The sequence below is a fragment of the Protopterus annectens genome, chromosome 7.part0 (assembly GCF_019279795.1).
Source record: "Protopterus annectens isolate FY-2018-M chromosome 7.part0, PAN1.0, whole genome shotgun sequence".
NCBI classification, from domain to species: Eukaryota; Metazoa; Chordata; order Ceratodontiformes; family Protopteridae; genus Protopterus; species Protopterus annectens.
This window is the reverse complement of record NC_056739.1, coordinates 1286270575-1286285008: the sequence shown is the minus strand read 5'-3', so window position 1 is coordinate 1286285008 and position 14434 is coordinate 1286270575. Positions and strand designations below refer to the sequence as shown.

Sequence of the window (14434 nt, the reverse complement as noted above, 5' to 3'; positions counted from 1 at the left end):
CTAAATGCATTTATAAAGCACTAGTAACCCATATGCTTTAGGATAAACTAGCTATATGGTCTAAAATACATATGTACCTACACACTTATTTTAAACTGGTTAGGATTTTAACTTAATATTGTGGTAGTACCATGTTACTGTTTTTGTGATGAGGACACCTTGTAACAACACTAGAACATCAGATAGAAGTATTCACATGGTTATTAACTAGACACAATTAAAATCTAAAAGGAAGTGCTTAGTTAATATAGTCATTTTTTTAGGATTATTAGTCTTTTTGTATTTTTGTGTTTGTGGATATTTAGGTTACAAATAATAGTTGCTTTTAGAAAGTACAAATTCATTATAAATTCATTTTTACTTGCTTAGAAACTGAGTACTGGAATATTTAATTTAGACTGTAACTAAGAAGTCCTAATTTTTGCTTTTAATTACTGACTTAATTGATGGCAATTAATCAATTTTTTATGCACCAGCCTCTTTAAATAAGCCTGTACCAATACTGGTTGTTGTCTGATGAAGTTCTAGCATTTTTGGAACGAAAAACGCTCTGTAGTGTTTCCGCTCTGTAGTGTTTCACAGTATTGGTGGTGTAATACGTTTTAACTTTGATGTAAAATAAACAACTTTTATTGAACATTTTGGTGCAATCCATCCTTGAGAAGTTGGCGTATCCTGTTCTGTGTCCTGTGGTTTGTGCTGTGTTGTGGTGGTCGAGTGCGCTTCTGTCTTGGAGGTCTCTGCTGTTTGGGTAAATTTCTTTTGAGAGTCTCCGCAAAGGTGTGTGTGTGTGGTTTGTGTTTTTATGTGAGAGCTGTGATTAGTGGATGTTCTGGAGGGCTGTGTGTTCCGTGTGGTGTGGTGTGGTGCAAGTGTTGACCTTCTCCTCTTGACCAGCTAGTCCGGTCTTGGCTGGAGAGTGCATAGCTTTCAATTTGGTAATACAAGTGCATCTCTCAACAGTCTGACTGTTGGGAGTAAGGGGAGAGGGTTATCTGTATACATGAGGCAGTTGCTACACTGCCTCAGAATGCCCAAGTCACCAGGTTAATAGGAGAAAGCACAGGGAACTGCCCTTTAATTATGCCAGGAGGGGTGGTCATAACTACTAAGTACTGGAGCTATTTCCGTGAAGAAAGACTAGTGCTGATGGCACTTAGCTGTGTTACAATAACTGCTACAAAAACCTGTTGAAGTGCAAAGCGATTAGGCTATCTGAAGTGCAAGAGAGAAAGAACTAGCAGAAGAGCAGACTTTCTGGCACAAGCAATAGTTTACCTCAGCGCCGCTGCACTGAGCTTAAATAAGCGCAAATGCTGGCTTTTAAACCAGAAAGTTGAAAGGGATGGAAAAACTGCCCAAATGGCCAATAAACTACAATTTCTGGACCAGAAACCACTCCTCTTGTGGTAGATAAGCTACCTAGTGCTTACCATTCCTACTGATAAACTAGAAGGCTTCCCTCCAACACAGAAGCATTACGACTCAGGCAACAGAAAGTAGAAAAGGCTGTTGCCATACTTAGGGAGCCTATAACAAGGAAGACAACAAGAGATCTTGAAGTATTAGAAATATTCTGAAAATTCTATGAAAGTCTGAAAAAAGCAGAGAAATATGGAAATCAAGAAAAGGTACAAATGAAAATGTTTATGGAAGAATTAAATTCCAGCATTATGTTACTCTGCTCCCGTTTCAGTTCAACTGCCTATTTTTCCTAACTGAATAGTTTATGCTTAACATGTGTACATACTGTGATGTTTATCTTCTAGTGGCTGTATCCTCTATACGTGCAATTTAAGTTTTATAGGACTGGTATTTGATTAATTACATTAGTACTCAACGGTTGGCTTAATCCCTGTGACAACTACCAGAGACATTAAAATGTACATTAAAAAATAAATAAATAACACAAACTGCCTTTAACATAATACCTGACCGCTAATTTCTGAAAAAAACTGATTCACTAGGGATGTTGCGAGTCTGCTGCATCTCTATTTGCATTTTTGGACTGGTTCCTGTATCACTGTACTGTATTTCATTGTGCAGAAAGTACAGTTGTGTACACTTACCATAAATGTAGATGTTAGAGTGTATTCACTGTTGCAATCATCACATTTGGGTTCTCTGCTTGCAGTAGCCCTCAGTCGGCCTGATTAAAGTCTTGGGTCCTGCGTCAGTTGCGGTCTCTTCTTCTGTGACGTCAGGTAGTCAGGGGTATAAAACATGCAGCCGACGCCATTACATCAGCTTGCCCCAGATGTCAGGTTCCCCCTTAATGGGAAGCAGTAAATTATATAAAGATATTTTTATATGCATATACACATACACAAGGATATACCTCCAGTAAAAAAGCAAATACACGAAAAAGCTTTTAAGCATAATAAAGCCGAGAGTAGAGGTATACCCAAAAAAAGTCAGGGGGCTGGAGGGAGGGTAACCAGGACTGCAACAGTGAATACACTAACATCTACATTTATGGTAAGTGCACACAACTGTACTATGTTCTTCATGTTTCACTGTTGCAGTCATCACATTTGGGTAGATTCCCAAAGCTAAGGATGGGAGGAGGAATTCAGATAGCATTAGGACCAGCTATAAGGCTCTGCAAGACTGCAGTGGTAAAGCCAGCTCTGGATTTAGAGAAAATTGGGAAATGGTAATGCTTGGTGAAAGTATGTATAGAACTCCAGGTAGCAGCTTCTAGGATGTCCCTGGTAGGGACACCTCTCAGAAAGGCTATAGAGGTAGATGCAGCCCTGGTTGAATGGGGTCTGATCCCCTGTGGGATAGGTTTTCCATGGTGCTTACAGCAGAATGTCCTATCCATTTAGAAATGGTTTGCTTTGAAATAGCCTTCCCCTCTGCCCCTGCAGCAAATGTCATCGGCAGTACAGATTTCCTTTGAGGTTTAGTCCCGTCCAAGTAAAATCTAAGTTATCTGTGCATATCTAAGGAGTGCAGTATTCGTTCCCCTTTGTTCTGTGGATTAGGAAAGAAGGTTGGCAAATGAATAGACTGATTAAGAGACACTGCATACCACCTTGGGCATGAAGGAGGGACCGTTTCTGAGGGACACCCTGTCCGCATGAAAGATGATGAAAGGCTCCACTGCCATAAGGGCCGGTAATTAGATACCCTTCTTGATGAAGTGATTGCTAAAAGGAAGGCTGTTTTCCAAGAAAGGAATTTTAAATCTGCACTAGCAGCTGGCTCGAAAGGAGGAAGAGTGTCTCCAATACAAAGTTAATGTCCCAGGCTGGAGTTGGGGCTCTCCTGGGTGGTCTTAAATTTTTGGCCCCTCTGAGGAACTGCTTGAGCAGTGGATGAGAGAAGAGGGGAGGTTCTGCGTTATAATGAGCTAAAATGGCTGAGGTGTGAATTTTGATGGAGGAAAAAGAAAGGCCCTTATGAAGCATCTCAGTTAAGTATTGTAGAATCTGAGGCAAGTTGGGCGCTGCTGTGCTCATCCCTTGAGACTGGTTCCAGGCACAGAATCTTTTCCATTTCTCAGCATAAGATTTTCTAGTACTAAGCCTCCTTGCCTCTAAAATGATAGCCATCACTGGTTTACTGAAGGATGGTAAAGGAGAGATTAGGTAATTAGCCAGGCTGCTAGGTTCAGGGTTTGAAGCGGAGGGTGCAGAATCTGGTTCTCCAGCTAAGACAACAGGGTAGGGGTCTGAGGCAGGTGCCATAGGGCCAACAGTGACAGACTGCGCAAGATGGGGGTACCGGTGTTGGCGAGGACAGTCTGGTGCAATCAATTATCGTCCTTGGTTTGTCCTGTTTGATCTTTATTAGTACGTTGGAGAGAAGAGGCAGAGGAAGAAAGGCATAAACTGATAGGTTTTTCCAGCTGAAGGACAGAGCATCCACTTTCCAAGCTTTTTTGTGGGGAGTCCTTGTGCAAAATTTGTCTAATTGGTAGTTCTGGGGGTAGGCAAACAGGTCTATATCTGGGCTCCCCCTATTTGTCAACATGTTGAAAGTCTTTGGTTCCAATTTCCACTCGTGTGGGTCCATGAGGTTCCTGCTTAGTCCATCTTCCAGTGTACTTAGTTTTCCTGGCAGGGATTAAGCTTGTAGATGCACTTGGTAGCTCAAGGCTGTGTTCCACAGTGCCATGGCTAGTCTGCAGAGGGGGTAAGAATGGGTACCCCTGTGCTTGTTTATGTACCACATAAGAGTGGTGTTTGTCCGTCTTTACCATTAATTGTCCTGGAAGAATGTGGTCCTTGAAGGCCGTCAGAGCATTCTTTACAGCTAACATTTCTTTTTGATCGATATGCAGGTGCATTTGACTTGGGTCCCATTTGCCATGAATGCACTTCCCTGCCAGGTGAGCCCCCCATGCATAGTCTGATGTGTCTATGTTAGGGTTTGGGCAGCAGAAGAGTGAATGGTAGTCCCTTGTTCTGGTGGCAGGCCTCTGCCCACCAAAGGAACTCTAACCGTAGGCAAGGTATGATAGGAATCATTGCTTCTTGGTCCTGAGAATGTTGACACCATAGGCTTTTTAGATACCATTGTAGTTTCCTCATATGCAGTCTTGCATATGGAATTAGACGAATGCAGGAGGCCATGAACCTCAAGGCTTGCAGTACTTGCCTTGCAGATAGCAGGGTTTTTGTGGCCACTAGTTTGAAGTAGGTTGTCAAATGAATTTGTTACTCTGGCGTGAGGAAAGTCATCTGGGAAGGTGTATTCAAGCTTGCTCCCAGGAATATAATTTGTTGACAGGGTACCAGGTGTGATTTCATTTATGGTGTACGCCAGACATGTTAGCACCCTTTGTACAAAAGCCAGATGATTCAAAAGTATGTCCTGGGTTTCTGCCTGAATTAGACAATCGTCCATGTATGGGTATCTGCCTGAATTAGACAATCGTCCACGTATGGGTATATTTGAATATTTCTTTGCCTGCAAAATGCAATGACTGGAGCTAGGCACTTTGTGAATAGCCTGGGTGCAGTAGATAAGCCAAAGGGCAGTGCAGAGAACTGATGGTGCATGTAGCCTGCTTTGAAGCGGAGGTATCTTCTGCAAGATTCCCCGATTGGGATGTGCAGGTATGCTTCCTTTAAATAGAGTGTTGCCAACCAGGCATCTTTGCCTAGCATAAGAAGCAACTAGTGAAGAGTTAGCCTCTTGAATTTTGGAATCACCCAAAAGGTGTTTAGACAGGTCCAGGATAGGATGCCATGAATTGTTTTTTCTGGGTACTAGGAAAGGTCTCGAGTAGAAACCTTGTCCCTTTTCCTCTTCTGGTACAGTTTGAATAGCCTTTACGCTTAAGAGAGTACTTGTTTTTGAGCCTCTGCCCACTGATTTGGGGGTAAATCTGGCCAACCGTTTGGGGTTGGTAACGTGTGGAAGTGAAATCTGTATCCTTGGGAAAACTATACTTAAAAACCCATTTGTCCTAGGTAATGAGTTCCCAGTTTTTTGCATGTAGAGCAATCTTTCCCCCCAAAGGGGCAGTCAGTTGAGAAATGCTTCGAAGTTTTAAAGTTAAGTCATTGAGACAGTTTACCATAGGGGGGAGTTTTACTACTCCCAGATTTGGAAGTGGGCCCCCCCCCACTGCTTAGTCCTGTGTGTTCCCTGGGACTGAAGCCTGGGTGTTCTGCTGGATCTGGGTTTGGACTGAAGTTCTGGAAGAGGCAGGAAAGGACCAATTCTTAGAGGGCCAATGCCTACTAAATCTTGAAGGGTGTACTTGTAAGAAATCTTTGCATAGATTTAGCTTTTTCCTCCGTCTTTTTAAGGACCTCTTCTGCCTTGTTGCCAAACAGGCGGTCCTGATTTAAGGGAGCATCCAGTAATTTAGCTTTAACATGATCTGGCAAGGACTGCTACTTAAGCCAAGCATGCCTTCTATGTACAGACCCAGTGACAGCAGCCCTGCAAGATGCCTCTAGTGAATCAAAACCACATTGCAAAGTATGTTTTCCAACCTATTCAGCAGAATGCATTAAATCCTGTAAATCCTTATTTTCAGCACAATCAGAACTCATCATTTTTGTTTAAGCAATCCAATAATATGCTGCCGATACTTTAACATATGAAACTGGCAGTTTTTAAGGCCCTAATGGCCAAGGTTGCAAAAGTGTATACCTTCTTACCCCCATCTACCCAGCGCCCTGGAGTCTCTATCAGAGGGGGTATGATTTTTGGCAGTAGCAGCCTTAATGCCCTTGGGTCCCTGTGAAATGGTCGCAGGATCCGCAGTAGGATTTTTGAAAAGGAACTTGTGAGAGTCAGGAACCCTGTAATATCTATCAGGTTTTCCGGGAGCAGGAGGTAGAGAGTCAGGGGCCAAACTAGATTCCGAAAAGGCATCATCAACAATGTCTAGTACAGGAGGGATAGCCAAAGGCCTGTGCTGGGGCAGGAGTAAGAAATCCCCAAGCCTCTTTTTAGAATCAGAGAAATCCTGACTTTCCCAAAGAAAAAGCTCCCCAAGAGTATGCAAGGTTTCACCAAACCTCTTGGGGGGGGGGGGGGGGGGGCAGAGGGAATAGAGTCCTCCGCATCAGAATCCTCATAGGTAGATAAGAGTAAATCCTGGTCATCAGAGGAAACAAATTTCAGAATCCTGGTCAGAATTATCATAAGCAAACTCAGTCCTAGGTCTCAGAGGGGGGAAGGTTGGCTTCCCCCGATTAAAGTAATAAGGTCTTCAGCCATTCTTATTTATTTTTTAGGCATAAAGGCCTGACCATGCGGTCTGGGCATCAGTTTTCTAGGCATGGTTCAAGTTTTAGGCCTTGAAGACAATGATGGCGTTGGTTTAATATGCAAGTCAGTAGGCCTGAAAACACCCTCAGAAGCCGGTGCCTGCACAGCGGCTCTGGACCCATCCAAGGTAGAGACATCCGCAGGTTGCACAGTTGAAGTATCTCGCGGCATACCGGACTCCAAATGGGTCTCAGTAGAGGCCTGCAAATCTGAAGTAGCGGGTATCAGGAGCTGTGAAAGTGCCTCAGAGTACCGGCGACTGGCTTAGGAGAAGCGTCGTCAGCTTTGGACTTAGGCGGCCTGTCTCTGTCTTTATCTTTGCGTTTTTTCGGAATGTCAGTAGTCGGATGGCTTACCAAAGACACACCTGGATAATTGAACAGAGCACCAAAATATTTAGAAGTGAAAATATACAGACAACGGATAGTTCGTTGTTTAAATAAGGCACAAAACTGACAGCGAGGTACGTCGTGGTCAGGGCCTAGGCAAGGAATACAGTCCGAATGAAAATCTTTATGAGGTATTTGCTTTCCACAAGAAATGCAATTATTTACTTTAACGGACATCGGTTTAGAGCAAGAAAAAGTTTCCCCAACAGGGTACTTAGCTTTTAGTTGAAGACTTTGGTTCTGAAACTCGAAAACGAAAATTTCAGGAGTCGGCCGACCGGCACTTGCAAACTGCTTCTGCTACCGCACGGCAAGAAAGACTGATGTAATGGCGTCGGCTGTATGTTTTATAACCGTGACTACCTAACGTCACGGAAGAAGAGACCGCAACCGACGCAGGACCCAAGACTTTGTTAATCAGGCCGACTGAGGGCTACTGCAAGCAGATATCCCAAATGTGATGACTGCAACAGTGAAACACGAAGAACATCCTGCTTTTTACTACACAGTCTTTAAATCTTTGACCTGCCCCAAACTTTTCTATTTCACTTACTTTTCTTCCCTTTCAACCTGTCCTGTAAACTACAGTAGCTATACCTTTAACTTTTTCTTTTTTGTTTCTTCTTTTCTTTACACATGGCGTACACCCAACTATTCTTTACCTTCCTTCTTTATACATGTCTTTATTAGTAATTGTGGCCTTAACCAGACCCATCTCTCATATCTCCTCTCCTTCTCTCATAGGTCCAAAAGCCATCAATTGCTAAAAACCAAGCTCAACAGCTGAACGGTAAGGAAGCAGAACCTCCTACTAAATGCGGTTCCATTCATTGCAAACAGCTCCCACCACTAATCATTATATGTCTACAGGCAACTGTTTAGCTGTATAATAAGCTTTATCAGCACCAGCACATACCACTGAGGCTTTTACTACTAGCTTTCCCCTTTAGTAAGCAATTGCTGCTATCTCCCAATTCATATAAGAAATGTATATTATAAACCTGCAGCTTCCTACGTTAACTATAGCCGATTTCTGTCCATTAACTTTCCCCTTTTTTTCTATCCCAATCTCAACCACTCTGCTCTAGAATTAACTTCTGTTAAAGTAAACACTAAGGTTTGCTGCTCTACTTACTGATTGTTTTTCTTAGGTAGTAGCAAATCGGGGCCTGCCTGCTCCATTCACCCTCGCTCCGCTTCCCTACCCTCAATTCTCTCCAACATCACACATTTGTATCTAACCTAACCACACCCCTTAAATCAATTAGCGCATCTCTAAACAAACCTTCCTCTTACCTAAAAAATATACGCTCATCTCACTACTATCCATTACACCTACCTGCACAGTTATACCACCCAGTTAAAGCCACATTATACCACAAACATGTACACACATCTATACCCCCTCCCCCAAAATACTCACCCTGCATAAAACAATGCCTTCTGTTCAAATATTCATACTCCTCTTACTTAAAACCTTTCTCCATCTTTCCTCTCATCATAAGCACATAACACCTTATAACAAATCCCCCACATATCCTTTTCCCCACTCCACCCCTTATCTTACCAATCTCTATTGCTCCTAACCGCTTTAATCTATCCAATACAGAAATTTTCACATACAGATACCTTTCAACATTGCCCCTCCCAAACAAGGTTCTTAAGGTTACTAAGCTAACACCTAGACCACCACACCTACTCCCTCACAAAAAATGCAACTAAAACTAAGTGGAGATAACCCTAATCCTGGCCCTAATCCAACACAGCAAACACAAATACTGGACTCCACCCACCCACCCCAGATCACAAACTTGAGACCCAATACTGCCAGTACTCTAATCATCAACATTGTAAGAAGTCCAGTAAAAATCCACCAACTCCAAGCAACCATCTCCCTATACTCACCAGACATAGCTATTCTAACAGAAACCTCACATCACTTGCAATGAAATCCGTCCTCCTAGCTTCAACATCCACACACCAGATAGGAACTAAAATGTGGTGGAGTAGCAGCAAATTGTATACAAAGACTCAGACTCCAAAGAAACCAATCTGTCCCCCCTCCCATAAATAACAGCAAAATACTTACAGTGGATATAAAAAGTTTACACACCCCTGTTAAAATGCCAGGTTTTTGTGATATAAAAAAATGAGACCACAATAAATAATTTCAAAACTTTCCCACCTTTAATGAGACCTATAGCCTGTACAATTCAATTGAAAAACAAATCTGTTAGTGGAAAAGATATAAAAAATAAACGTACAATATGCTGGTTGCATAAGTGTGCACACCCTTAAACTAATACTTTGTTGAAGTAACTTTTGATTTAATTACAGCATTCAGTCTTCTTGGGTAGGAGTCTATCAGCATGGCACATCTTTGACTTGGCAATATTTGCCCACTTTTCCTTGCAAAAGCCCTCCAAATCTGTCAGATTGCGAGGGCATCTCTTGTGCACAGCCCTCTTCAGGTCACCCAACAGATTTTCGATTGGATTTAGGTCTGGGCTCTGGCTGGGCCATTCCAAAACTTTAATTTTCTTCTGGTGAAGCCATGCTTTTGTTGACTTGGATGTATGCTTGGGGTCATTGTCATGTTGAAAGGTGAAATTCCTCTTCATCTTCGGCTTTCTAGCAGACACCTGAAGGTTTTGGGCCAAAAGTGGCTGGTATATGGAACTGTTCATAATTCCCTCCATCTTGACTAAAGCCCCAGTTCCAGCTGAAGAAAAGCAACCCCAAAACATACTGCTGCCACCACCATGCTTCGCCATGGGGAAGGTGTTCTTTTGGTGATGTGTAGTACTGTTTTTGCGCCAAACGTACCTTTTGGAATTGTGGCCAAAAAGTTCAACCTTGGTCTCATCAGACCATAAAACATTTTCCCACATTCTTTTGGGAGACTTGATGTATTGTTTTGCAAATTTTAGCCGGGCCTGGATGTTTGTGCGTGTAAGAAAAGGCTTCCCATCTTGCAACCCTACCCCATAGTCCTGACATATGGAGAATAAGGGAGATTGTTGTCACATGTAGTACACAACCAGTACTTGCCAGAAATTCCTGCAACTCCTTCAGTATTGCTGTAGGTCTCTTAGCAGCCTTCCGGACCAGTTTTTGTCTTGTCTTTTTATCAATTTTAGAGGGACGCCCAGTTCTTTGTAACGTCACTGTTGTCCCATATTTTCTCCACTTTCTGATGACCATCTTCACTGTGTTCCATGGTATATCCAATGCTGTGGAAATTTTTTTGTACCCTTCTCCTGACGGATACTTTTCAACAATGATATCCCTTTGATGTTTTGTAAAGTCTCTGTGAACCATGGCTTTTGCTGGAGAAGAGTGGGCAAATACTGCCAAGTCAAGATGTGCCATGCTGATAAACTCCTACCCAAGAAGACCGAACGCTGTAATCAAATCAAAAGGTGCTTCAACAAAGTATTAGTTTATGGGTGTGCCCACTTATACAGCCAGCTTATTGTACTTTATTTTTTATATTTTTTACTCTAACAGGCTTGTTTTTCAATTGAATTCTACAGGTTATAGGTCACATTAAAGGTGGGAAAAGTTTTGAAATGATTTACTGTGCTCTCATTTTTTTATACCACAAAAACCTGGCATTTTAACAGTTGTGTGTACACTTTTTAGATCCAATGTAAATATCAGAATAGGGATATGACCACCCAAGATTCGTTTTTCCTAGTAGACTTCAAAAATCTTTAAAAGCAAAGCAGTAACCAAAGAATGCATGCAAACTGGTAATATCTAGCCAGAGAGAGAGAGAAAGTCCCGACTTGGGTCCATACTACCAGGATTTAATTAATTATAGAAATACAGGAGCAAATAGGTTCATAGATTAGTACTAAGCTAACTGCCCTTGTGAGCCATTTTAAGCCTAGCCAATTATCCCTTGTGAGGCTCAAACCCTGCACCTTGTGTTTGTAAGGCAAACGCCTTAACCATTAGGCCACCCTCCCATGGTTAAGTAATATAAACTTGTGTGTCAAATGAGAGATTAGCCCTTTGCAAAACAGGGATCGCAAGTCTGATCTGCTGCAAACCTGTCATCCAGAAGAGGCTGGGAATTAAAGCTAAACGATGTACAAGACCAAGAAGGACTGCCACTAAACAGCATACATGCTGTAAAGCAGGCAATGCATACATAAAGAGGGAAAAGCATGCATTCAGACTCCACACACTGAAGTACCAGTACACAGGTAATGGACAGGGTAAGAAGCAAACTCTAATGCCAGCCTAGAACAAAATCCCAAGTGAAGCAACTAACAGCTGTCAATGTGGAGAATGGCCTAAAGGGGGAAAAATAAAGTGGCAATCTCAACAAAACAGTGGCACAAATCTATCATAAAACCAATATATCAGCATTAACAAGACACTGGTTACAGAATTACCTCTTACATTTACCAAAAGACAACAACACCTGTAACAGCTCAAGCTCTCTAAAGAATACTGCTATGTATTTGTAATTGAATCTGCAACTGAATTTGCTCCCCTCCCCAAGGTAATCATTAATTTACATTTCTGCCACCATTTTGGCAAACAAGAATAAAATACTTTTAATTCTGCAAGAGAAAATGCAGCAGGAGTTTCAGCATTTCCCTGAAATAGTGCCTGCACACTTTTCAGCTATATATAAACAAAGCTAATTGTGTCACTATCCTTTCCAGGACAGTTACAGTAGCTTACCTTTATTAGCCCCAGAGGCTCTGTAACAAAATATAGCTATTCCCATCTAAGTAAGGGATGAAAGAACACAAAACTGCCACCACCAGACAGCTGCAATATGACAGTAAAAGGAATTTATCAGAAGTTAAATATGCCAATGAGGTCAGCAACATACCAAGAAGATGTGTTCAGTCTGAATTAATCCCACAATTGCCAAAGCAGTCAGCAATGCATGCACGAGGCTGTGGAATTGTGGGACTGGGAAAAACAAAACATGTAAAAGCATACCACTTGTGACTCAGTTACAGCAGACTGCAGTTTCCAAATTATTTAAGACAAGAATTAAAGAAATACAATTACCAGATTTTTTAACAGCTCGCATCCTAATCCTCCTGCACCAAGAACCAATACTTTACACGTGTCTAGTAAAAACTGGAGTGACTAAAAAGGAACAAAACATATGGTAAAAACCCAAAAACAAAAAGCAAATTATTTTCTTTTGTGAAAACTGATTCAGACAAAAAGGAGTCAACTTTATTAAACATACACAATTTCAGCAAAATAATTTTCTTGCCACATACTGAATCTTGTTTAAAGACATTTAAAGCAACAGGTCATACAAAGAGCCACTGCACACCTTGGGCTATTAAAACTTTCCATTTTTCCCCACAAACGTTAATCATAATACTTTTCTGTCAGAATGATCTCAAATTAGGAACATTCTTAGAACACTCAGTACTTACCTTATGCTTGTTTAATTTTGAGCAAGCGTGTCTATATATGCGTGTTCCTGTACTTGTTTTGTACCATTATCTGTTAAAATTCTTTATTTGCTCATATAAACCCAATATCTACACACTATGCTGTTTTAAACTCTATCTTTCCCTCTCCTAGGTCTTCCTGGTTACTATAAAAAAGAATGAGGTCAAAACAGCAACTAGAGACTAGTAAAAGACTATAAAAACCCGAGTGGTCAGGATTAAGACCAAACCCAAGGAACTGGACTGCTGAAAGTTAAAACACAGTTCTTGGTAAGAGGATAAGGTTAAGAATAAAGTATATAGTGTCTAGTGGTGTACCACAGGTCAGTCCTGGGTCCAGTTCTCCTCAGTACTATTTTCCTTCAGACACAACAAAGCATAGAAATGAAGCACTGTGAGCACTCAAGTTTAGTTAGCTTAAACCATCAGATAGTGGACAGGGTCCAACTATTCGGGTCAAAACAACTAGAAAAAAAATACATTAAAGAATAGCTTTTTGAGCTAAGCTAAAACACCAAGCAGTAGTAATATGAAATATTTGTAAATTAAACGCCAAACAGTAGCAAAAAACTTGTTGGGATCAAAATTTCTTCACTTTTGCAAATACAACATGGAGAAAGACCAGAGAAGGAAAGGACGTCTTAACAGCACAAAGGAAAAAATGACAATAGTTAGAAAAACACCAGCAAGATGACAGGACAAAGGAGGAGTAAAATGGCCAAGAACCAGCAGACAATATGACAAGTGGGTCATTGACAAGGGGAGATGAGACATAAAAGGTCAAAAGGCATTCAGGAAGGACAGGGTTCCAAGGAGTAGGGCATCAGTAAACATCAAACAAGACTGCAGAGACAGAGAGTCTTAGTCTAGGAATATAGAAAGCAGTAATTTGCTAGGTGACACTTTGAACATTTTAGTCCAGTTATAAGGAGGAGGAAGGCAGTGAAAAATGAAAGTTCCCCAGCAATAATACCAGTTGTGACAAACGTTGAAAGTTAATACACTCTCAATATATACACAGTACCAGACAACTAATAAGCTGATCAGGAAACAAATTAGAAATATGGGTAGCACAAGAGGCAATTATTACGATGGCTGTGACCACAAGCCTATCAAAAATAAAATGAAGTATTTCATAAATACAAAGCGTGTGTGTGTGTGTGTGTGTGTGTGTGTGTGTGTGTGTGTGTGTGGGGGGGGGGTGATGAGTTGTGGATGTTTTTCATACAGGGGAAAACTATGATCCGTAAAGAAAGAATTCTTAATCTGGTTCTCTACAAAGAAGACAAAGTAAGGAATCTACAGGTCAGAGTACCACTTGCTAAACTAACCACAAAACAATGGTGCACAGTAGCTTTGAATAAAGAGCTGAAAGGAGTAACAAAGCAGAATTTTGGTAACAGTGAAGTATATTATGAAAAATAATGAGATTCATTTACAAACATCCCGAAACTGTAAAAGCTAATACAAGGGTGGAGCAAGTAGTCTCACAGCTGGAATTAAAGACATTAAAAAAATCACCGGATCATTGAGGTACAAGCTAAAAAAAGGGGTACAAAATGTGTCAAGCAAGCAAAACGGAAGGTGGGTAAATGAAGACATTCTTCAAACCATGTAGGGGAATTGAGGGGGCCACTGAAAAACTTATTCTGAAAGGGGAACATGCAAAAATGTAAACAGGCTAAAGTGTTTATCAAGAAAGAAATGGTCAGAAGAATGATGGATGGGGTGTCACAGGAAGTACAGTTGTGTACACTTAAATGTAGATGCTTGAGTGTATTTCACTGTTGCAGTCATCACATTTAGGTTATCTGCTTGCAGGTAGCCCTCAGTCAGCCTGATCATCAAAGTCTTGGGTCTCAG

The 14434-nt window shown here is 41.3% G+C and overlaps 1 protein-coding gene across 1 annotated transcript in view; it reads right to left on the bottom strand.

Moving 5' to 3' along the window:
* Window positions 1–14434, bottom strand: part of UBA3 (ubiquitin like modifier activating enzyme 3) — a gene marked incomplete in the record, with an annotated part of 1621434 nt that overhangs the window by 1477805 nt on the left and 129195 nt on the right. The window contains 1 exon segment of the mRNA XM_044077904.1: window positions 12171–12251. Within this exon segment, the coding sequence (XP_043933839.1) occupies window positions 12171–12251 (81 nt within the window).